This window comes from Babylonia areolata, chromosome 10 (assembly GCF_041734735.1).
Source record: "Babylonia areolata isolate BAREFJ2019XMU chromosome 10, ASM4173473v1, whole genome shotgun sequence".
NCBI classification, from domain to species: Eukaryota; Metazoa; Mollusca; class Gastropoda; order Neogastropoda; family Buccinidae; genus Babylonia; species Babylonia areolata.
In genome coordinates this window covers 42,685,222-42,708,543 of record NC_134885.1, presented here as the reverse complement: position 1 = coordinate 42,708,543, position 23,322 = coordinate 42,685,222, and the positions used below count along the sequence as shown (strand labels likewise).

General features: G+C 45.6%; 1 protein-coding gene across 1 annotated transcript in view; it reads left to right on the top strand.

Moving 5' to 3' along the window:
• LOC143287017 (chaperone Ric-8A-like) overlaps positions 1 to 21,960 on the top strand; it is a 44,009-nt gene extending 22,049 nt beyond the window's left edge. Inside the window, exons 7-15 of the mRNA XM_076595025.1 lie at positions 6,018 to 6,198; positions 8,227 to 8,321; positions 9,613 to 9,784; positions 11,254 to 11,352; positions 13,468 to 13,532; positions 15,262 to 15,344; positions 16,205 to 16,358; positions 19,087 to 19,206; positions 19,851 to 21,960. Of these exons, the coding sequence (XP_076451140.1) occupies positions 6,018 to 6,198; positions 8,227 to 8,321; positions 9,613 to 9,784; positions 11,254 to 11,352; positions 13,468 to 13,532; positions 15,262 to 15,344; positions 16,205 to 16,358; positions 19,087 to 19,206; positions 19,851 to 19,992 (1,111 nt within the window). The 3' untranslated portion in view covers positions 19,993 to 21,960. The remainder of the gene's footprint in view (positions 1 to 6,017; positions 6,199 to 8,226; positions 8,322 to 9,612; positions 9,785 to 11,253; positions 11,353 to 13,467; positions 13,533 to 15,261; positions 15,345 to 16,204; positions 16,359 to 19,086; positions 19,207 to 19,850) is intronic.
• Positions 21,961 to 23,322: the final 1,362 nt, after the last annotated feature.

The window sequence follows — 23,322 nt, the reverse complement described above, 5'->3', positions numbered from 1 at the left end:
GAGTAGACATCAGTCTGTCAGCATCAGCGAGCCATAACACAGTTGAGCGGGAGCGTAGATCACACTGCAGCTCAGATCAGCCAAATAACAGTATGGATTCGTGAAGCAATTCATCTGCAGCACTGCGAGAGCCATAACAGCGGAGGATCGTGACGAGAGTCTCACTCGCAGGCTTCAGCGAGCCTAAGCAGTCTGGGCATTGCGAAGAGTACGATATTCTATCTCAAATGCGCAATGGACGCAGCAATAGCAACGTTTGTGAAGCGAGAGAGATCATACTCGAGGCAGCAGAGAAAACGAGAGAGGAGACGGAGTAGATCATCACATCTGCTCAGAGTCAAGTATAGAAAACGACAAGGATATGACGAAGTAGCATCATTCCTCGACGCTACCAGCAGCCATATAGGAGATGACATCACACTCGTCAGAGCTAGCGTACATACGAGAACTGAGGGACTGATAGATCACACTCTGTCAGCGCTTCGATCAGCAGACAGAGTTTGAGAGAGGAGACAGATAAGTCACTGCGCAGCTTCAGATCAGCCATACGCACGTGAAGACGTGAGAATACACTCTGCAGCTAGATCAGCAGAACAGATAGGATGCATGGGTGCTGTACACCTGCAGGCAGAATCAGCCATAACAGTTTGTGAGCGAACTCGTCAGAGTTCAGTAGACGCTAAGAAGTCGTGAGCGGGTAGTCATCACTCCAGCGCAGTCAGCATAGACACAGAGTGGATAGGGCGACACACTCGCAGAGCCATCAGCCAAACGAGATAGAGTGGAGAGACAGTCATGCTGACAGCAGTCAGTCAGAAGCACAGGTGAGAATAGCAGCAGAATCATACATCAGAGCAGTAGCCATAACAACAGTAGGCGATGGATGATAGCCGACAATAGAGACAGCTTAGTCACATAAACAGATGCGATGCGAATCGCGAGGTTAAGACATCATCGAGAGCTTAGCAGAAATCCAGGCTTATGTGGATTGAGAGATCATGTCACTCTCAGGCTCATCAGCCATAACAAGATGATGATAGATACATCACTTGTCAGGACCTCCAGACTCAGCCAAAGGCAAGAGTGGTGAATGGAGAGGACAGTCACGTGGCCAGGCAGGCATAGAAGCACAATACCATCGAATTGTGATGTGAGTAAAATCATCATCTGAGGCTCCAGTCGGAGCCAAACCGACGAGGTCTAGTGAGCTGTGGAATAGATCAATCTGACTGAGCTACAGTCAGCCATACATTTGCGAGATCTGGCGTAAGACATTCACCGTCACGACTCAGTCAGCCATAACACAGGCTCGAGAGAGAGAGATCATTAGAATCAGTCGCTCAGTCAGCATACCAGTAATGGCTGAGAGTAGTTCTAATGAAGACAGAATGTCGATCAGCGATAAGCGACAGTTCGGGAGTAGAGAATCGAGACATACATCTGAGGGCTCAGTAGCCTTACACAGTGGAATGCACACTCTGCAGGCTAGACAGATAACAGCGAATGAGATAGATCTCACATCAGACCAGTCCAGAGCCATAACACTAGTTGTAGGCATGAGTAGAACATCCACTCCGTCAGGCCAAGCAGAAACCAGTACGTGCGACTGGAGTAGACAACCGAAGTTCAGTCAGCCAGACAGGCATGGATCTGCAGTAGAACATTCACTCCGATCAGAGTCATCAGGATAACCCAGTGAGACAGTAGCGCTAGATCATTCACTTCAGGCTTACAGTCAGAAGAGCAACTAGCGAGTATGGAATGAGCGAGCATAGGAGGACTGTCGAAGGTACAAGAACTTGAACCGAGGGGACCTAGGACGTATTAGACCAGGATAGAGTGAGAGCGCATGGAATGATTGAGAGATGGAGAAATGTATTGATGGAGGATCGGTGCAGATGACACCAGGGAGCATGAGCACGAACCCATGTTCATACGGAAGAGAAGTAAAAAAAACGAGCTGATAGATCAACGAGAGACGATATGAGAGGGCATGCGGGCACGCGCACGCGAATGACCAGCGGGCCTCTAGCAGACGATGCGAATTCAGTGATCGGCCGGAGAGCAGAGCTAGGCTCGAGTCACTAGCTCGGCTCGTCCCCTCGAAGAGGAGGCTAGCAGTGAGCAGACTCTACTCGGCAGCAAGCCTCGCAGACTACGCTCGACCTAGAGCGCGAGACTCGACGAGTCGAAGCGAACTCAGCAGAGATCAGGTGGTAGCACAAGCGAACTAGAGACAGCGTGCGCCCCTACGGCTCGCCGCTAGGCCGCATACACTCTCGACCGAGCGCCGCGACGCCTACCCGCACCACTCCACTCCACCCGTCCTCCCTCTCACTCCCGCTCTCTACTCCACTCCCTCGCCAATACCCACTCCACTCTCTCGTCGCTCATCCTCTCCTCTCCTCTCTCCTCCTCTCTCTCACTCTCCTCTCTCTCTCTCTCTCTCTCTCCACTCTCTCTCTCTCTCCACTCTCTCCTCTCTCTCTCTCTCCACTCTCTCCTCTCTCTCCACTCTCCTCTCTCTCCACTCTCCTCTCTCTCTCTCCACTCTCCACTCTCCTCTCTCTCCACTCTCCTCTCTCTCTCTCCACTCTCCACTCTCCTCTCTCTCCACTCTCCTCTCTCCATCTCTCCTCTCTCTCTCTCTCCACTCTCCTCTCTCTCTCTCCACTCTCCTCTCTCCATTCTCTCCTCTCTCTCTCCACTCTCCTCTCTCCACTCTCCTCTCTCCATTCTCCTCTCTCTCTCTCTCCACTCTTCTCTCTCTCTCCACTCTCCTCTCTCCACTCTCCTCTCTCTCTCTCTCCATTCTCTCCACTCTCCACTCTCCTCTCTCTCTCTCTCCACTCTCCACTCTCCTCTCTCCATTCTCCTCTCTCTCTCTCTCCACTCTCCTCTCTCTCTCTCTCCACTCTCCTCTCTCCACTCTCCTCTCTCTCTCTCCATTCTCTCCACTCTCCTCTCTCTCTCTCTCCACTCTCCACTCTCCTCTCTCCATTCTCTCCACTCTCCTCTCTCCTTTCGCTCTTTTCCTCTCTCCACTCTCCTCTCTCCATTCTCTCCTCTCTCTCTCCACTCTCCTCTCTCTCTCCACTCTCCTCTCTCCATTCTCTCCACTCTCCTCTCTCCTTTCGCTCTTTTCCTCTCTCCTCTCGCTCTCTCCACTCTCCTCTCGCTCTCTCCTCTCTCCTCTCTCTCTCCACTCTCTCCTCTCTCTCTCCACTCTCCTCTCTCCATTCTCTCCACTCTCCTCTCTCCTTTCGCTCTTTTCCTCTCTCCTCTCGCTCTCTCCACTCTCCTCTCGCTCTCTCCACTCTCCTCTCTCCTTTCGCTCTTTTCCTCTCTCCTCTCTCTCTCTTTCCACTCTCCTCTCGCTCTCTCCTCTCTCCTCTCTCTCCACTCTCTCCTCTCTCTCTCTCCACTCTCTCCTCTCTCTCTCCACTCTCTCCTCTCTCCCCCTCCTTTCGCTCTTTTCCTCTCTCCTCTCGCTCTTTTCCTCTCTCCTCTCTCTCCCTCTCTGCATTCTCTCCTCTCTCTCCACTCTCTCCTCTCTCTCTCTCTCCCTCTCCTCTCTGTCCTCACTCTCTCCACTCTCTCTCTCTCCACACACTCTCTTCTCTCCAGCCTCTCTCTCACTCTCATTTTCTTCCCCCCTCTCTCTCTCCCTCACTTTCTCTCTGCTCCATCTTTCTCCTCACTCCCCCCCCCCCCCTCTCTGTGTCTGAAACGGAAACCTGTACAGTGGCCTGTGGCCATGCCCTCTCTCCCCCCCCCCTCCCTCCATCCCCCAATCCTGAATCCGGAGTCTTTGATTTGCTCTCCCTCCCTCCATCCCCTCTACCCTTTCTCTTCACCAGGGCTGGAAATAGCTCATGCAATCAGCTGGAATTAGTTGGGTGCATGTGGGGGGTGGAGGTGGAGGGGTGGGGGGGGGGGGGTGGAGGGGAGAGATGAGGAGGAGGAAGGTGGAGGGAGAGGTTTGGGGGTGGGGGTAGGGAGGAGGTTGGAGTGAACTAGGCTTTGTGTGACCATCAGATTGGGAAAGAGAGGGGTGGGTTGTGGGGGGTGGGGGTGGGCGCAAGGTCAGGGCTGTCTGACAGGTTTGGTTGCATCACTTCACAGACTGCTGATTGTGCCAGAGAGCCAGACAGCCAGACAGACAGAGAGAGAGAGAGAGAGAGAGAGAGAGATGAGCTTGCAGTCTGGCTAAACATAGGATAAAGGTTGGGGGAGTGGGCTATCAACAACCCCTACCCCTCCATACAATGGGGATTTGGGGGTGTATGGCCAACCAAAACAGTGTGTGTGTGTGTGTGTGTGTGTGTGTGTGTGTGTTCACTGCAGTCTACAGGTACATTATTGATTGGAACAGAGTGTGGACAGAGGTCAGTTGGTGCAGTAATGTGGGGTGGGAGGTGGACGTTGTGGTGGGGAACAGAGGGATTGGGGAGTGGGTGGAGAGAGGGGGAGGAGGGAGGGAGAGAGGGGGAGGGGGGCGACGATAGGGAGGGGGGGGTTTTGGGGGTGGGGCAAACAGCATGTAGCCTTGTTACACTGTGGTTAATTGGACAACTAGGGGTCAGTGACAGGCCAGGTCACACTGTCCAGTGGTGGTGGTGGTGGTGGGGTTCACATCATCACATCCTCCCTGTGGGGTTGGGGTTGTTGAGTAATGCCAGGTGGGTTATGTGGGTGTGGGTGTGGGTGTTTGTGTGACCGGGTTAGGTGTGTGTGTGTGTGCTGGGTCATGCTGCCTTTGACACTGTTGGCTTTGAGCTCAGTCTCTTACCAGGGACATTCGCTATGTATAATGATAAGTATCCATATCAATCAAACAGTGACTCATAAAACATTTTGCTTAAAGATCAACCTGCTTTGAAAGCCTCACATACATGTATCATATCAATCAAACAGTGAATCATAAAACATTTTGCTTAAAGATCAACCTGCTTTGAAAGCCTCACATACATGTATGTGGACATGCTGTGCTCTGGTAGAGTTATTTTGATATTTTTTAAGTGCTTTTTTTTTTTTTTTTTTTTTTAATTATTATTTTTTTGCAAAGGTGGGACGCACTCTCTGTGATGATGCACAAGTTGTCATAATGATGATGATGTTCACGAGCCTCTGTGTGTGTGTGTATGTGTGTGCGTGTGTAGGACATTTTTTGTCTTATGTGTGTGTGTGTGCGAGTGTGTGAGTGTGTGTGTGTATGTGATTCTTCATTTCTGCAGTCTGTGGTTTTGGCTTTGTGTATATATATGATATACACACATATGTGTTTTTGTCATGTGCAGAGAGGTATGTTGTTATGCACTAGTTTATGTATGTATTGTTTCATGTGAGATACTTAGAGCTCATTCTATGGGAAGTTTGCACCAAATAAGTACTATCAGTTATTATTATGATTAGTAATATTAATATTATTATGTGTGTGTGTTGTTTTTTTCATGTGCAGTGGTATGTTATTATGCACCAGTGTATGTATTGTTACATGTGAGGTGCTTAGAGCCCATTCTATTGGGAGTTTTCGTCAGATAAGCACTATCTGTTATCATCATTATTATTATCATTATTCGATGGGCACAATAGCCGAGTGGTTAAAGTGTTGGACTTTCAGTCTGAGGTCCCAGGTGCAAATCTCAGTAACACGGCCAGGTGGGTAAAGGGTGGAGATTTTTCCGATCTCCCAGGTCAGCATATGTGCAGACGTGCCAGTGCCTGAACCTCCTTTGTGTGTATACGCAAGCAGAAGATCAGATATGCATGTTAAAGATCCTGTAATCTGTGTAAGTGTTCAGTAGGTTATGGAAACAAGAACATACCCAGCATACACACCCCTAAAAACTAGAGTGTGGCTGCCTACGTGGCAGGGTAAAACTGTCATACGTGTAAAAGCCCAGTCGTGTACATGTATGTATAAGAGTGAACATGGGAGTTGCAGGCCACGAGCGAAGAAGAAGAAGGATTATTATTATGATTATTATGATTATTACTAGTGTGTGTGTGTGCAGACCCCGTATCCGCTACGAGCTGCATGGCTTCACCTACCTGATGGAGGTGCTGGACCTGACCCTGAGGGCCTGTGAAGAGGTCAGCCGGCCCCTGTCTGACCAGGAGGTGGACCTGTGCAGCGAGATCCTCAAGATCCTCTTCAACCTCACCGTCGCCCTGGAGAAAAAGTCTGCAGATGAGGTGAGGTGTGGGGGGAGGCAGGTGGGGGTGGTTTATTTATTTATTTATTTATTTTTATAAGTACTGTCATGCTCTTCCTTGATTTTTTCATATCATTAAGATCTCATTCTAGCTTCGGGGTGGTGTTTTTTTTTGTGTTTTTTGTTGTTGTTGTTATTATTATTATTATTTTTTTTTTTTTCATGCTTTTCCTTGATTTTTCAGTTCATTGACATCTCATGCAGGCTTTATATTCTTTATCTCTGGATCGAAACCTGCACTTGCCTGTAAAAAGCGACACGATCACACAATAAAAATAGTCAACTGAATTATCATCAGTTCATGATTTGTATTTTCAAAGTGGGGAGTGGCAAGGTACTTTATCCTATGCACAAGTTTTCCTGAAAATGGGGCTTGGACTGTAAGTCCACACTTTCTCTCACTTTACGATTCAGCATGGGAAAGCGCTGGTCGTTCCCCTGCCACGCACTTCCCCCTCCCATCTCCCAACTGCCAGAAATTGTGGTGGGGTGGGGGTTGCCCCCATGCCATCTCGCAGTGCGAAAGAAAGCTTGTGTGGCAAGTCCCACTTAGTTTTTGTTTAAAACATATGTGGGTGCTGGTATGTGGGTGTGGCTGTGTGGTGTGTGTGTGTGTGTGTGTGTGTGTGTGTGTGTGTTTGTGTGTGTAGGGGTTGGGAGTTGGTGGGGGACAGTTTTAGATCGGGTTGGTGGGTGGGTTTGGGGGGATCACAGTGACTTGTTTTCTTGTGTGTGTGTGTGTGTGTGTGTTGGGTAATTTATGGTTTTATATTGCTGCCACTCCTGATGCAGTTTTTCTTCATGAGACAGTAAAGTTATTCTGACCTGTGATGTTGTTGTGGGTGTACAGTAAAGTTATTCTGACCTGTGATGTTGATGTTGTGGGTGTACAGTAAAGTTATTCTGACCTGTGATGATGTTGTTGTGGGTGTACAGTAAAGTTATTCTGACCTGTGATGTTGATGTGGGTGTACAGTAAAGTTATTCTGACCTGTGATGTTGATGTGGGTGTACAGTAAAGTTATTCTGACCTGTGATGTTGATGTGGATGTACAGTAAAGTTATTCTGACCTGTGATGTTGCTGTGGGTGTACAGTAAAGTTATTCTGACCTGTGATGTTGATGTGGGTGTACAGTAAAGTTATTCTGACCTGTGATGTTGTTGATGTGGGTGTACAGTAAAGTTATTCTGACCTGTGATGTTGATGTTGTAGGTGTACAGTAAAGTTATTCTGACCTGTGATGTTGTTGATGTGGGTGAACAGTAAAGTTATTCTGACCTGTGATGTTGATGTGGGTGTACAGTAAAGTTATTCTGACCTGTGATGATGATGTGGGTGAACAGTAAAGTTATTCTGACCTGTGATGTTGTTGTGGGTGAACAGTAAAGTTATTCTGACCTGTGATGTTGATGTGGGTGTACAGTAAAGTTATTCTGACCTGTGATGTTGTTGTGGGTGTACAGTAAAGTTATTCTGACCTGTGACGATGTTGTTGTGGGTGTACAGTAAAGTTATTCTGACCTGTGATGTTGATGTGGGTGTACAGTAAAGTTATTCTGACCTGTGATGTTGATGTGGGTGTACAGTAAAGTTATTCTGACCTGTGACGATGTTGTTGTGGGTGTACAGTAAAGTTATTCTGACCTGTGACGATGTTGTTGTGGGTGAACAGTAAAGTTATTCTGACCTGTGATGTTGTTGATGTTGGTGTACAGTAAAGTTATTCTGACCTGTGATGATGTTGTTGTGGATGTACAGTAAAGTTATTCTGACCTGTGACGATGTTGATGTGGGTGTACAGTAAAGTTATTCTGACCTGTGATGTTGTTGTGGGTGTACAGTAAAGTTATTCTGACCTGTGATGTTGATGTGGGTGTACAGTAAAGTTATTCTGACCTGTGATGTTGATGTGGGTGTACAGTAAAGTTATTCTGACCTGTGATGTTGTTGTGGGTGTACAGTAAAGTTATTCTGACCTGTGATGATGTTGTGCGTGGTGTGTGCAGGAGGAAGACGCCCACTTCATGCGGCTTGTCAGCATCCTCAGGGACCTGCTGCTGTGTCGTGCCGCCTCCAAGGAAAAGAAACACGACCTGAAAAGGTCAGTCTTCTTCTACGTCTTTCTTTCGTCGTCTTCTTTTTCTTGTTTCTTCTTCTTTTCCTTGTTGTTGTTCTTCTCTTTCTGCTTCTTCTTCCTCTTCTCATCCTTCTGCTTCTTCTTCTCCTCCTCCTCCTTCTTCTTCCTCTTCTCATCCTTCTTCTTCTGCTTCTTCTTCTTCTTCGTCTTCTCATCCTTCTCCATCATCTGTTGCGTTTGTGGACTGCAACTCCCATGTTCACTTGTACATGCAAGTGGGCTTGTACCCCGCCATGTAGGTAGCTGTACTCAGTTTTCAGAGCTGTGCATGCAGGGTATATTCTTCTTTCATAACCCACCATACACTGACATGGATTGACAGGATCTTTATTCTGCCTGTTTGATCTGCATGCATATAGACGTGAAGGGGATTCAGGCACAAGCAAGTCTGCCCATACGTTGTCCTGGAAGATCAGAGAAATCTCCACCTTTAACACACCAGGTGTGCAGAATCCAGGAGTCAAACTTATGAAACGTGGGTGAGAAACCAGTGCTCTAGCTATTCGTCTACCACAGCAGTCAAAACGTCAGTCTGTGTGCCATGCAGTGATGCCACCTGTCCCCATTTCATCGTGGTTTGTCACGACCAGCTGCAATGTGTTTCTGATTTTCTGAATTGGCATGGCATGCATCATGCATGCAGTCATTGCTGTTGGCAGACTGTGTTATGTCACATTATAAACACATTCTCTGTGTGCATTCATAAAGTTTATAGGATTGTGAAACATTCTCAGCAATAAATGGGCATTTGTGTTCCGCGTGGAGTGGTGGTGTAATAGTAATGCAACCGCCTTGGAAGTGAGAGAATCTGAGCTACATATAGGATCAGATCCCACACTTGCCAGAATGTTCTCCCTCTCCACTAAACCTTGAGTGGTTGTCTGGATGCTAGTCATTCAGATAAGATAATAAACCAAGATTCCATGTGTAGCATGCACTTAGTGTACATAAAAGAACCCACGTCAAGAAGAGAGTTGTCCCTTGCAAAATTTTGTTGTAAAATCCACTCTAATATACATGCGTGTTTGTGTGCATGTGTGTGTGTGTGTGTGTGTGTGTGTGTGTGTAAGCATGCGTGCAGACATGCAAGTAACTGAAGTGTGACTGAATGACAAGAAACAAATGATAAGTGTTTGTCTAGTGCACAGAGCTTAGTAACTGACTGAGGATAAGTCCAGTATAAGTACCCACATCAGTAAACTGGCATTTGTGTTCCCTGTTGAATCGTCTTTCTGCCTTGCCTTGCTGTGAGCAGCCACACAGTCAACCTGCTGATCAACATCCCGGCAGACTTCTACGAAGAGCTGCTGACCCCTCTGAACGAGAGCGACGTGTGTGGCATTGAGAACAAGGACATTGAGTTTGACGGCAGGAACATGGAGGCCATTATCGCTCTGCTCGATTTTCTGCAGCTACGTCTGGAGACTGTGAGTGTCAACTTTTTTTGTGCAGTATCATAGAGTGCAGTACAATGCAAAGCAATACATTGTAATGCAATACAATACAATGCAGTACAATAGAATGCAATGCAATATAATGCAATGCAGTACAGTACAGTACAGTACAGTATAGTACAGTGCAATACAGTGCAATGCAATGCAATACAGTACAGTACAATACAATACAATACAATGCAATATAATACAATACATTGCAATACACTGCAGTTCAGTTCAGTTGTGTTCTGTTCAGTTGCTTTAGGAAGCGTCACTGTGTTCGGACAAATCCGTATATGCTACACCACATCTGCCAAGCAGATGTCTGACCAGCAGCATCATACACTGCAATACACTGAATACAGTGCAATGCTGCACAGTGCGATACAATACAGTAAATGTAATACACTGCCGTGTAATGCAAAGTAATGCGGTGCAGTTCAAGACAATATAATACAATGCAGTGCAGTGCAATTCTTTATTTTAATCCGATCAGAAACTCTGTATGCAAGCCAAGACCTGTCACTCTCACAACACAGTCTCTCAGCCACAGCCCAGTCCAGCCCACATTAGAACATGACAAATGTTGCACTGAAAAGTCAAAAACAGGATAGCTGATCAAAGGTCATTGCCAGCTTAATTTATCAATGACTGAAATCTAAAAAAATAATTAAAAAAACTAAGAAAAATAACTGTATCCTTCACTCTGGATGCTGTCAGATTATATGCCTGTATGTGTTGTTTTTGTGTGTTCATTGCACGTAACATTACAGGATGGTCTTGGATGCTCTGAAGAAGCCAACAAAATAGCTATAATTAGTGTTTGTATGTGTGAGTGCTTTTTTTTTTTAATTCTTTTTGCTTGGATTTTTTCTCTGTGCATGTGTGTGGTGTGTGTGTGATAGTGTGTGTGTGTGTGTGTTTGTGTGCTCTGTGGTGTGTGTGTGATAGTGTGTGTGTGTGTGTGTGTTTGTGTGTGTGTGTGTGTGCTCTGTGGTGTGTGTGTGATAGTGTGTGTGTGTGTGTGTGTTTGTGTGTGTGTTTGTGTGCTCTGTGGTGTGTGTGTGATAGTGTGTGTGTGTGTGTGTGTGTTTGTGTGTGTGTGTGTGTGCTCTGTGGTGTGTGTGCACACTGACATGTTTCTGTATGCAGCCCATGAAGAGTCTGAAGGAGAAGCTAGCCCTCACACTGCACTGTGTGTGTGTGTGTGTGTGTGTGTGAATGGTGATACATGTTCTGTGTGGTACATGGTGTGTGTGTGCACATTGACATGTTTCTGTGTGCAGCCCATGAAGAGTCTGAAGGAGAAGCTGGCTCCCATACTGCACTGTGTGTGTGTGTGTGTGTGTGTGTGTGTGTGTGTGTGTGTGTGTATGTGTGTGTGTGTGTGTGTGAATGGTGATACATGTTCTGTGTGGTACATGGTGTGTGTGTGCACATTGACATGTTTCTGTGTGCAGCCCATGAAGAGTCTGAAGGAGAAGCTGGCTCCCATACTGCACTGTATGGTGGAGGCCAGCCGTCACAACAGGTCCATCCGCAAGTTCTGTAGGATCAAGGTGGGTGTGTTTATATCTGGGATATGTGGGTTCATTATTGTGTGTGTGTGTGTGTGTGTGTGTGTGTGTGTGTGTGTGTTTGATATGTGAACAGTCGAGAAAGAGTGCATTCATCACCAAATTGTGGTTTGTCTAGTGTCAAATATTGGTAGGAGAGAGATAAATGTTTACATTTAGAAATAATACTAGATGTGCAAAATAGACAAAGAAAGGTCATAAAGTGGAGGTGGGTTTTTTTGGTTGTTGTTGTGTTTTTTAATGGTGATTGTGTATTTTCATACAAATGGACAGTTTATTTGTGGATGAAAATATGGCAGTCAGATATGCTTGACGCATGACAGTGGTATGCAGTTCTGTTGGTGTTTAATTACAAAAGTGTTGTTGATGATGATGTTGTTGATGCTCTCTCATGGAGCAGCTTTTGAAGAACATCAAATCAACATCAGCAGCAGACTTCTAGTACCTGATTCTGTGTCTCCACATTGATCAGCAGATCCACTTTCGGGTGTGTCAATAATTCGCAGAGCAATCTGTCGTCTTCAGACGCTGAGGACCTGTGGGCTGGTGCTATAGTGCTGAGGCACTGGCCCAGGAAGTGAGGGAATCTGAGCATGTAGGATCCAATCCCACACTTGCCAGAACATTTTCCCCCTCCTCTACACATTGAGCGGTGGTCTGGATGCATGCTTCTCATCTGGATGAGATGATAAACTTAGTCCCGCATGCAACATATATTGGGTGCATGTGAAACAACCTGTGGCAACAAAAGGGTTGTTCCTGGCTAGATTCTGAAAAAAGAAAAAAAAATCCACTTTGATATACTTGTGTCTGTATGTGCCTGACTGTGCGTGATTAAATGACACAAGAAATGAATGATGAGCACCTAAAGGCAGCTGAATGACACAAGAAATGAATGATGAGAGCCTAAAGGCAGCTGAATGACACAAGAATGAATGATGAGAGCCTAAAGGCAGCTGAATGACACAAGAAATGAATGATGAGAGCCTAAAGGCAGCTGAATGACACAAGAAATGAATGATGAGAGCCTAAAGGCAGCTGAATGACACAAGAAATGAATGATGAGCACCTAAAGGCAGCTGAATGACACAAGAAATGAATGATGAGCACCTAAAGGCAGCTGAATGACACAAGAATGAATGATGAGCACCTAAAGGCAGCTGAATGACACAAGGAATGAATGATGGGCACCTAAAGGCAGCTGAATGACACAAGAAATGAATGATGAGCACCTAAAGGCAGCTGAATGACACAAGGAATGAATGATGGGCACCTAAAGGCAGCTGAATGACACAAGAATGAATGATGAGCACCTAAAGGCAGCTGAATGACACAAGGAATGAATGATGAGCACCTAAAGGCAGCTGAATGACACAAGGAATGAATGATGAGAGCCTAAAGGCAGCTGAATGACACAAGAAATGAATGATGAGCACCTAAAGGCAGCTGAATGACACAAGAAATGAATGATGAGCACCTAAAGGCAGCTGAATGACACAAGAAATGAATGATGAGCACCTAAAGGCAGCTGAATGACACAAGAAATGAATGAGAGCCTAAAGGCAGCTGAATGACACAAGGAATGAATGATGGGCACCTAAAGGCAGCTGAATGACACAAGAAATGAATGATGAGCACCTAAAGGCAGCTGAATGACACAAGGAATGAATGATGAGCACCTAAAGGCAGCTGAATGACACAAGAAATGAATGATGAGAGCCTAAAGGCAGCTGAATGACACAAGGAATGAATGATGAGAGCCTAAAGGCAGCTGAATGACACAAGGAATGAATGATGGGAGCCTAAAGGCAGCTGAATGACACAAGGAATGAATGATGAGAGCCTAAAGGCAGCTGTCAGTCGGCTCTACTGGGGTAGGCAGCTGGTTGTCCAAATGACTCCGTGTTTGTAAAGTACTTAGAGCTTGGTCTCTTACAAAGTTAGGTACTATATAAGCATGAGCAATAAAACCTCCCCCCCCCGCCCCAACACCCCCCTAAAAAAGTGTATATAAAAAGGACCTTAAGAAGATAAAGAAGCATGCAATGTGTTGATGGTTGTGCAGACGGTGAGACATGTTTTTCTCTGTGTCTCCAGGTGTTGCCGCCGTTGAGAGGCGAGGTGCGCAGATTGCCAGAGGAGGGCAACTCTCTACGAAACAGGTAACAGTTTGAAGAGGAAGGAAGGTGACGACAGTGTAAAATACTGTGTCAATACTGTATTAATTGTGTGTGTGTTTGTGCATGTGGTTAAGCGTTCATAGCTTATGCATATCTGTACGGACACATGCATGCACATTCACATGTAAAACATGAAAGTAAGACATTTTGCCAAGACAGCACCCAAAAAGGAAGTTGTCCTCTGGCAAAATCCTGTTCAAAGCATGAAGAAAGGGGAAAAAAGGGTGTTTGTTCACTGTGGCAAGTACGTTATCCTTTGAGAGAACACCAGTTCTTGCATGACTGAAGAAATCTTTAACAAGAAGTAACTTATGCAGTGCAGCACAGTTGAGTACAAAATGATATAATAAAATACAATGCATTACAATACAGTATCATTCACTAAACAAATTTATGAACAGATATATTTAATACATCACAAGCTTCCACATTGCATTCTGTTTATCCAAACTGCCTAATTCCCTGTTAAAAACAAATAATAATTATATCAATACTATCAATAAAATCTTAAGTCGTTAAATAAAATTGAGTAAGTAAAATGAAAACAAAACAAACTGATCATATGATAGAATAATAAAATGCAAGCATATGATAGAATAGAATAATAAAATGCAAGTAAACTGATCATATGATCAAATAATGAAATGCAAGCAAACAGATTATCTGATCAAATTTTGAAATGCAATTTCCACATTACAAATAAAATGCTCAATTTAACAATTATAAACAGGCCAAAAAAAAGTGTGTGTGTGTATATATATTATATATACATATGCGTGTGTGTGTGTATGTGTGCGTGCGTGTGTGTGTGTGTGTGTGTGTGTGTGTGTGTAACAAAGACTTGACAGTAGCCAGACAGGTGATCCCATGACGGGTGCTGTGTGTGTGTGTGTGTGTGTGTGTGTGTGTGTGTGTGTGTGTGTGTGTGTGTGTGTGTGTGTGTGTGTGTGTGTGTGTGTGTAACAAAGACTTGACAGTAGCCAGACAGGTGATCCCATGACGGGTGCTGTGTGTGTGTGTGTGTGTGTGTGTGTGTGTGTAACAAAGACTTGACAGTAGCCAGACAGGTGATCCCATGACGGGTGCTGTGTGTGTGTGTGTGTGTGTGTGTGCGTGCATGCGTGTGTGTGTGTGTGTGTAACAAAGACTTGACAGTAGCCAGACAGGTAATCCCATGACGGGTGCTGTGTGTGTGTGTGTGTGTGTGTGTGTGTGTGTGTGTGTGTGTGTGTGTGTGTGTGTGTGTGTAACAAAGACTTGACAGTAGCCAGACAGGTGATCCCATGACGGGTGCTGTGTGTGTGTGTGTGTGTGTGTGTGTGTGTGTGTGTGTGTGTGCGTGCGTGTGTGTGTGTGTGTGTGTGTGTAACAAAGACTTGACAGTAGCCAGACAGGTGATCCCATGACTGGTGCTGTGTGTGTGTGTGTGTGTGTGTGTGTGTGTGTGTGTGTGTGTGTAACAAAGACTTGACAGTAGCCAGACAGGTGATCCCATGACGGGTGCTGTGTGTGTGTGTGTGTGTGTGTGTGTGTGTGTGTGTGTGTGTGTGTGTGTGTGTGTGTAACAAAGACTTGACAGTAGCCAGACAGGTGATCCCATGACGGGTGCTGTGTGTGTGTGTGTGTGTGTGTGTGTGTGTGTGTGTGTGTGTGTGTAACAAAGACTTGACATTAGCCAGACAGGTGATCCCATGACGGGTGCTGTGTGCAGGTTGTGCAAGCTGTTGACGTCCCCAGTGACTGAGGTCAAGGACCTGGTGGCTCACTTTCTCTTCATCCTCTGCAAGGAGAATGGTGCGTGCCTTCTCTGCTCCACTTCACACTCACACTTCAGATTCAAAAGGCTTTACTTTCCGCTTCAAACAGTGAAAATATGTTTGTTTTTTTCCAGAGTATGGTGCATGCCTATCTGTGCTGAACTTCAAACTCAGAATTCAAATTCAGAAGACTTTGTTGTCTGTTTGAAACAATTAAAACTTTTTGTGTTTGTTTTTGTTTTCCCTGTTTGTTCAAATATTTCTCGACAAATAAGACAGAATTTGAAAAAGATGTGGTGCAGCGTATGTGGGTTTGTGTTAACGCAGTGAAGCCTTCTGGAGAAACTGAACTTATGATCTTTGATATAATAACGTCTTTTCACCAATCGTGATATTAGATGAGAATTGGGGGTGGGGCCAGTGGCTGGGTGGAACTGTTGGGGAGGGAAAAAGGTCACTCTGCACATGTGAGTAAACGTGTGTGTGTGTTTGTGTATGTAATGTGTGTGCATCTGTTTGTGTGTGATGTTTGTGTGTGTGAGACGCGTGTGTTGTGTGTGTGACGTGTGTCTGTGCATGTATTGTGTGTGTATGTGTGTGTGATATGTGTGTGTGTGTGTCATGTGTCTGTGTGTGTGAGACGCGTGTCTGTGTGTTGTGTGTGTGTGGGGGGTGTGGGGGAGGGCAGGGGGGAAGGTGTTGACTCCGTGTGTGTGTGTGTGTTGTGCATGTTTGATGTGTGTGTGTGTGTGATATGTGTGTGTGTGAGACTGTGTGTGCATGTGTGTGTGTGTGTGTGTGTGCTTTTTTTGTATATGTATGTGTGTGACATGTATGTGTGTGGTATGTGTGTGACATGTATGTGTGTGACATGTATGTGTGTTATGTGTGTGACAGTGGGGCGCATGGTGAAGTACACAGGCTACGGGAACTGCTCCGGGCTGCTGGCTCAGCTGGGACTGCTCAAGATGAACGAAACCTATAGCAAGGGAGACTACTCCAGCGACTCGGAGGACTCCGACACAGAAGAGTACTCGGAACTGAAAGGGAAGTAAGTGCTGCTGTTGCCTTACCTATTTAATTATTTATTTATTTATTTTAGTTGGGTTTTTGTGTGTGTTTTTTTCAAGGAATTTTCTATGAGGAAAGTGCTTGTAGATTCAACACATGTGCATACACACATCCATGTCCACATGCAAGCACGCATGCACGTGCACACATATGAACACACACACACACACACACACAAACAGAGCTATCATTTGCAGCTTGTTGGATTGCCAAGCGGATTGGCCCTTCGTCTTATAAAACTCCACATGCTGTAAATCTTTCAGACTTTTACAGTCTCTCCATTCTTTGTGGAGAATGTGGGTTCTGTTGTAAGTCTGTTCTTGTTGGTGGCTTCAGTGCTTTGGTCTTCACTCCCGCAGGCAGCACAAAGAGAGTTGCTTCCATCTCAGAATAGGCGTCCTTAGTCATCGGACCAGGAATGATACAGAGCCATGCAAGTCTGGAAAAGCCTTGGAAAAATGAGAGAACTGTTTCCAGAGTTGGAAATGTCTTGGTAAAATGAGAGAACTGTTTCCAGAGTTGGAAATGTCTTGGTAAAATGAGAGAACTGTTTCCAGAGTTGGAAATGTCTTGGTAAAATGAGAGAACTGTTTCCAGAGTTGGAAAAGTGTAAGGAAAATATTTTGCGCCCTTTATGGGCCTGGTCAAGTTTTGGAATTTTGATACCATAAAGAGCATGGTGTACCATAAATCTGTACCATAAAGAGCATGGTGTACCATAAATTCTGTACCATAAAGAGCATGGTGCATTAAAAAAGCAAACATAGAAAGAAACTGATTTCAGATAAAAGGGGTTTTGCTTTCTTTTTTTTTTTTTCTTTTTTTTTTTCAACATACATTTGAAAAGGAAACAAATGACGAAAGAAAGCTCTCTCTCTCTCTCTCTCTCTCTCTCTCTCTCTCTCTGTCTCTGTCTCTCTCTCTCTCCCCCCCTCCCTCCCTCTCTCTCTCTCTCTCTCTCTCTCTCTCTCTCTCTCTCTCTCTCTCTCACTCACACACACAAACACACACACACACAAACAAAAACGTACATGAAAAAAAAGAAGAGGGGGGAGGGCGTGGGACAGAGAGAATGAGAATAGAAAAAAAAAACCCAACCCACTTTCAGTTGAGCATGTACAAAAAAAAAAAAGTGTTGACAGGATTGGAGGTAAAAGCTGGGTCCTGACACAGAGAGTGACAGATGGAGGATGTGCTGTCATGTCCGTGACAGGGAAGTGTGAGAAAGTTGAAACTGATTTTTTTTTTTTGGGGGGGGGGGTGGTGGGCGGGGACATAATGAGGGAAAATGATCAAGCGCTTATTGGCCTGTTTTTATCTGGCCCTCACATAGAAAATTATTTCATGATGGTAAATTGAAAAGCGACAATTGCTTTTGTACATCAAGCTATCAATGAAAAAGTAGGAAAAAAATATGAGAGAGAGAGAGAGAAGAAACAAGCAGATGAAAGCAACAACAACAAAATGCATCTATATACAAGAATATTGTGGTAATGAAATACACAGTTATATACCTATTACACACACACACACACACACACACACACACACACACACACACACACAGATAAATGAACACAAATGCTCGGACATAAATATAACACAGAGGGGTGGGTGTGTTGTGCAGGGTGAACCCAGTGACAGAGGGGTGGGTGTGTGGGTGTGTTGTGCAGGGTGAACCCAGTGACAGAGGGGTGGGTGTGTGGGTGTGTTGTGCAGGGTGAACCCAGTGACAGAGGGGTGGGTGTGTTGTGCAGGGTGAACCCAGTGACAGAGGGGTGGGTGTGTTGTGCAGGGTGAACCCAGTGACAGAGGGGTGGGTGTGTTGTGCAGGGTGAACCCAGTGACTGAGGGGTGGGTGTGTTGTGCAGGGTGAACCCAGTGACAGAGGGTGGGTGTGTGGGTGTGTTGTGCAGGGTGAACCCAGTGACTGAGGGGTGGGTGTGTGGGTGTGTTGTGCAGGGTGAACCCAGTGACAGAGGGGTGGGTGTGTTGTGCAGGGTGAACCCAGTGACAGAGGGGTAGGTGTGTTGTGCAGGGTGAACCCAGTGACAGAGGGGTGGGTGTGTGGGTGTGATGTGCAGGGTGAACCCAGTGACAGAGGGATGGGTGTGTGGGTGTGTTGTGCAGGGTGAACCCAGTGACAGAGGGGTGGGTGTGTTGTGCAGGGTGAACCCAGTGACAGAGGGGTGGGTGTGTTGTGCAGGGTGAACCCAGTGACAGAGGGGTGGGTGTGTGGGTGTGTTGTGCAGGGTGAACCCAGTGACAGAGGATGGGTGTGTGGGTGTGATGTGCAGGGTGAACCCAGTGACAGAGGGGTGGGTGTGTTGTGCAGGGTGAACCCAGTGACAGAGGGGTGGGTGTGATGTGCAGGGTGAACCCAGTGACAGAGGGGTGGGTGTGTTGTGCAGGGTGAACCCAGTGACTGAGGGGTGGGTGTGTGGGTGTGTTGTGCAGGGTGAACCCAGTGACAGAGGGGTGGGTGTGTTGTGCAGGGTGAACCCAGTGACAGAGGATGGGTGTGTGGGTGTGATGTGCAGGGTGAACCCAGTGACAGAGGGGTAGGTGTGTTGTGCAGGGTGAACCCAGTGACAGAGGGGTGGGTGTGTGGGTGTGTTGTGCAGGGTGAACCCAGTGACTGAGGGGTGGGTGTGTTGTGCAGGGTGAACCCAGTGACTGAGGGGTGGGTGTGTGGGTGTGTTGTGCAGGGTGAACCCAGTGACAGGTCGGTGGGAGGAGGACAAACCCAGCCCCCTGGAGGGAATGTCTGAAGAGCAGAAGGAGTATGAGGCTGAGGAGTTGATCAAGGTCATGGATAAACTGCAGAGGTGAGAGAAAGCGGAAGACAGAATGCTTTGTTATCTCTGAGAAGAGGAGTTAATTTGTCCTGAGAGAATACAGTATGCTTTGTTATCTCTGAGAAGAGGAGTTACTTTGTCCTGAGAGAATACAGTATGCTTTGTTATCTCTGAGAAGAGTTAATTTGTCCTGAGAGAATACAGCATGCTTTGTTATCTCTGAGAAGAGGAGTTACTTTGTCCTGAGAGAATGCAGCATGCTTTGTTAACCCCAAGAAGAGAAATTAACTTGTCCTGAGAGAATACAGCATGCTTTGTTATCTCTGAGAAGAGTTAATTTGTCCTGAGAGAATACAGCATGCTTTGTTATCTCTGAGAAGAGGAGTTACTTTGTCCTGAGAGAATACAGCATGCTTTGTTATCTCTGAGAAGAGGAGTTAATTTGTCCTGAGAGAATACAGCATGCTTTGTTATCTCTGAGAAGAGTTACTTTGTCCTGAGAGAATACAGTATGCTTTGTTATCCCCAAGAAGAGAAATTAACTTGTCCTGAGAGAATACAGTATGCTTTGTTTTATGGGAGTTTTGTGCTTAAAGTTGTTGAACTGATACAGCCGTGTGCGGGTCAACATCAACATCAACATCAATGTAGAACGTTGTGTTGGGTGTGTGCAGACAGGGGATCATCGAGCCGTGCCGTGTGGGGGAGGACGGCAAGCCCCGCCCTGTGGGCCACATCCTGGAGCTGCTGGAAACAGGCGGGGCCTCCTCCAGTGCCGGCCCCTCCCACGCTTCCTCCGACACTGAAACGGGATAGGGGCAGGGGTGTGTGGCAGCAGTGTCGTCGTTGGAGGAGGAGGAGGAGGAAGAAGAAGGGGGCAGGCCCACAGTGTTGGTGTGTCGTGTGCTGTGTGACGTCAGAAAGACTCGGCAGGCTGTGTCTGCTGCTGCCTCGTCACGCACGCTCGCATGGCGGACGTTGTTTTTTTTGTTGGCTGTCTCGTTTGCTCAAGTCTCCCCCCTGGCCCCTTCCCTCCCTCCTCCCCCCTTCCAGGTTGTTGAGTTGGACTGTGATGGAGAAGGGGAGCGTCGTGGAGCAAGGTGGAGAGCTGGTTCTGTTTGTACAGCAAAGGTCCACACACGCCGTCTGTGACGGAGGGTTGCCTCGCTAGTTTTTTTTTTTTTTTCTTTCTTTAAAAAAAAAAAAAAATTTATGGTTGGTTTTGTTTTGTTTTGTTCCTTGATGTTTGTCCGCTACTCGACAGGCCTTTGCTTGAAGCATTTGGCTAGGGGCTTGCCAGTTTGTTGTTGTTTGTTTGTTGAAAGGCTATTGTGGTGATAGGAAAAGGTGGTGTGTGTGTGTGTTTGCATATATGTGTGTATGTAGGCCTTTGTGTATGTAATTATGTACTGCATATGAACAGATGTCCATGTGGTGTGTGTGTGAGTGTTTGTGTGTGTGCAAGTGTTAACACTTCAATCCAATGGCAGTTCCATGTGAGTGTTGTTCATCTTCCATCTTTACATGCTGTTGAGTCAACAAATTTCACACACACACATCTACGTGTTTTTTGGTTTTGGACAGGCTTTTATATGCATGCATGTGCACACCCACATGCACACATAATCACACACACACACACACACACACACACACACACATATATGGAGTGATGGCCTTGAGGTGACGCGTCCACCTAGGAAGCGAGAGAATCTGAGCGCGCTGGTTCAAATCACGGCTCAGCCGCCGGTATTTTCTCCCCCTCCACTTGACCTTGTGTGGTGGTCTGGACGATAGTCATTCAGATGAGAAGATAAACTGAGGTCCCGTGTGCAGCATGCACTTAGTGCACGTAAAAGAACCCATGGCAACAAAAGGGTTGTTCCTGGCAAAATTCTGTAGAAAAATCCACTTTGATAGGAAAAACAAATAAAACTGCACACAGGAAAAAAAAAAGAAAAAAAAGGGTGGCGCTGTAGTGTAGTGACGCGCTTTCCCTGGGGAGAGCAGCCCTAATTTCACACAGAGAAATCTGTTGTGATAAAAAGAAATACAAATACAAAATACACAAAAACACGCAGTCTCCCTCTCTCTCCCATGTGTTCACAAGCAAGCAAACACAAGAGAATCCAGAGAGAATTGAAACAATTTTGTCCTTAGACTTCCGTTGTGACACAGAAGTTTTTTTGTGTTTTTTTTTTTTTTTTAATATTCATTTACTTTCTTTTCATTTTTCTCAGGGCTTGACTAAGCATGTTGGGCTGGGCTGCTGGTCAGGCATCTGCTTAGCAGATGTGGTGTAGTGTATATGGATTTGTCCGAACACAGTGACAACTGATACTGATATTGTGACGCAGAGGATAAATCTGCAAACACACAAATGTGCATGTACAAACTATTGCATGCATATTCACTCAAGCGCACACACACACATACACATACACAATGTGCACATGTGTTTGGCTGGAAGCTTGTTGGTTTCTGGTGGGGAATGAGTGGAGGTGGGAGTGCTGGTCATGTTGGACACCAGTGGGAGTGCTGGTCATGTTGGACACCAGTGGACTTCAGCTGAGTCACTTGGCTCAAGTTTTGATAGTGCAGTGAAGGACATGCTCTTTTGTGACATGGTTTTCTTTCTTATATAGAGTAAAAAAAACAACAACAAAAAACAACAAGAAGTTTGTGTGTGTGTGTGTGTGTTTGATTCCTCTCAATCATGTATTTGAGACAGTATGGTTTCTGAATGTGTATCGATGCTTTATGAAAATGTTGAGTGTGTCTTCATGTGGGGGTGTGGGGGTGGGGGGGGTTGGGGTGTACGTGTGTTCATATTTTTGTTGTTTCAGTACATATCCACAAAAATAGATGAACTAGTACAAGACAATAGGGAAGCTGAATTGTGAATGACAAGCGTAAAGAACATGATATATATATATATACACAAATATATATGTATAATATATTACTGTCTGGTATGCTTTCCATGTGCTGTTGGGAATCAGCAGAATTACCGTAAAGTTCGGTCTATTGTGCGCACTGGTATATAAGCTGCACCCACTAAATTTTGGAAAAAATTGAACTTCACACATACATAAGCCGCACCGGCTTATAAGCCGCACTTATTTCTGGTACCGGAACACATACTAATACTACAGAAAAGCTGTTGATACTGTAGGTTATTAAATAAACAAGTGGGAACAACACAAAGAAAAGCAAGTGAAAATACTGCTAGTGCCACAAAAAAATAATAAATAAACACAACGAAAATAAGATCCATAATTTAGGGATAGTCACATTTATTCAACGTCATCCTGCTCACTGAATCCACTAAAATCTTCGTCTTAAGTGTCCGAGTTGAAGAGAACCAGCACAGCTTCCTCTGCCATCTTGTCACTGACTTCAGCCTCGCTTTCACTTCATGAACATGAAGGTGGAGGTCGCTGCTGGTTCGTCTGCTAGGTCGATTGCCTTCAATTTGAAGGCTGCATCATAGGCATAATGTCGCGTTTTCGGCATGATGAGGGTGTACGCTTGAGCAGAGTAGAACTGAATGCTGATCTGAAGGCTTTAATGTGTGCGGATTTGATTTATAAAACGTGAACAGTTGGCACACTATCCTGAAGCTCATCCAAAAATTCATGGACAGAAATCATGACACTCCCGGGATTGTTAAAATCCGCAAATAAGCCGCATCATTGTATAAGCTGCAGAGGTTGAAGCTGGGGTAAAAAGTCGCGGCTTATAGACTGAACTTTACGGTACTTTCAGTTTCCAAGCAAGTGGCCACTTGATGTCTCTGAAAACATTGTTTTTCTGCTTGAAAGCACAGTCAGTGTTGAAAAATAAAACAAAGCTGTGTGGCTTTGACTAGTCTCGCTGAAGATTGCATCAGAATTATTGTGTTGGTGTGTGTGGGTGTGGGCGTGCATGTGTGCACACAATTTGGAGCTTTAAATTATGTGAGGTGTGGACAGAGAAGAGAGAGAGAGAGTTAGGTAACAGAAATTAATTGCTATTGTTGACAGCTTTGAAGCTGTGTTGAAAAGTCATTGATCTTGTGTTGCTTTGTAGAGGCACATAGGACAGAAACTGGTGATTTTATATAAGTGGTTCGTTTGTGTATATATAATGGAAAGATATACAATG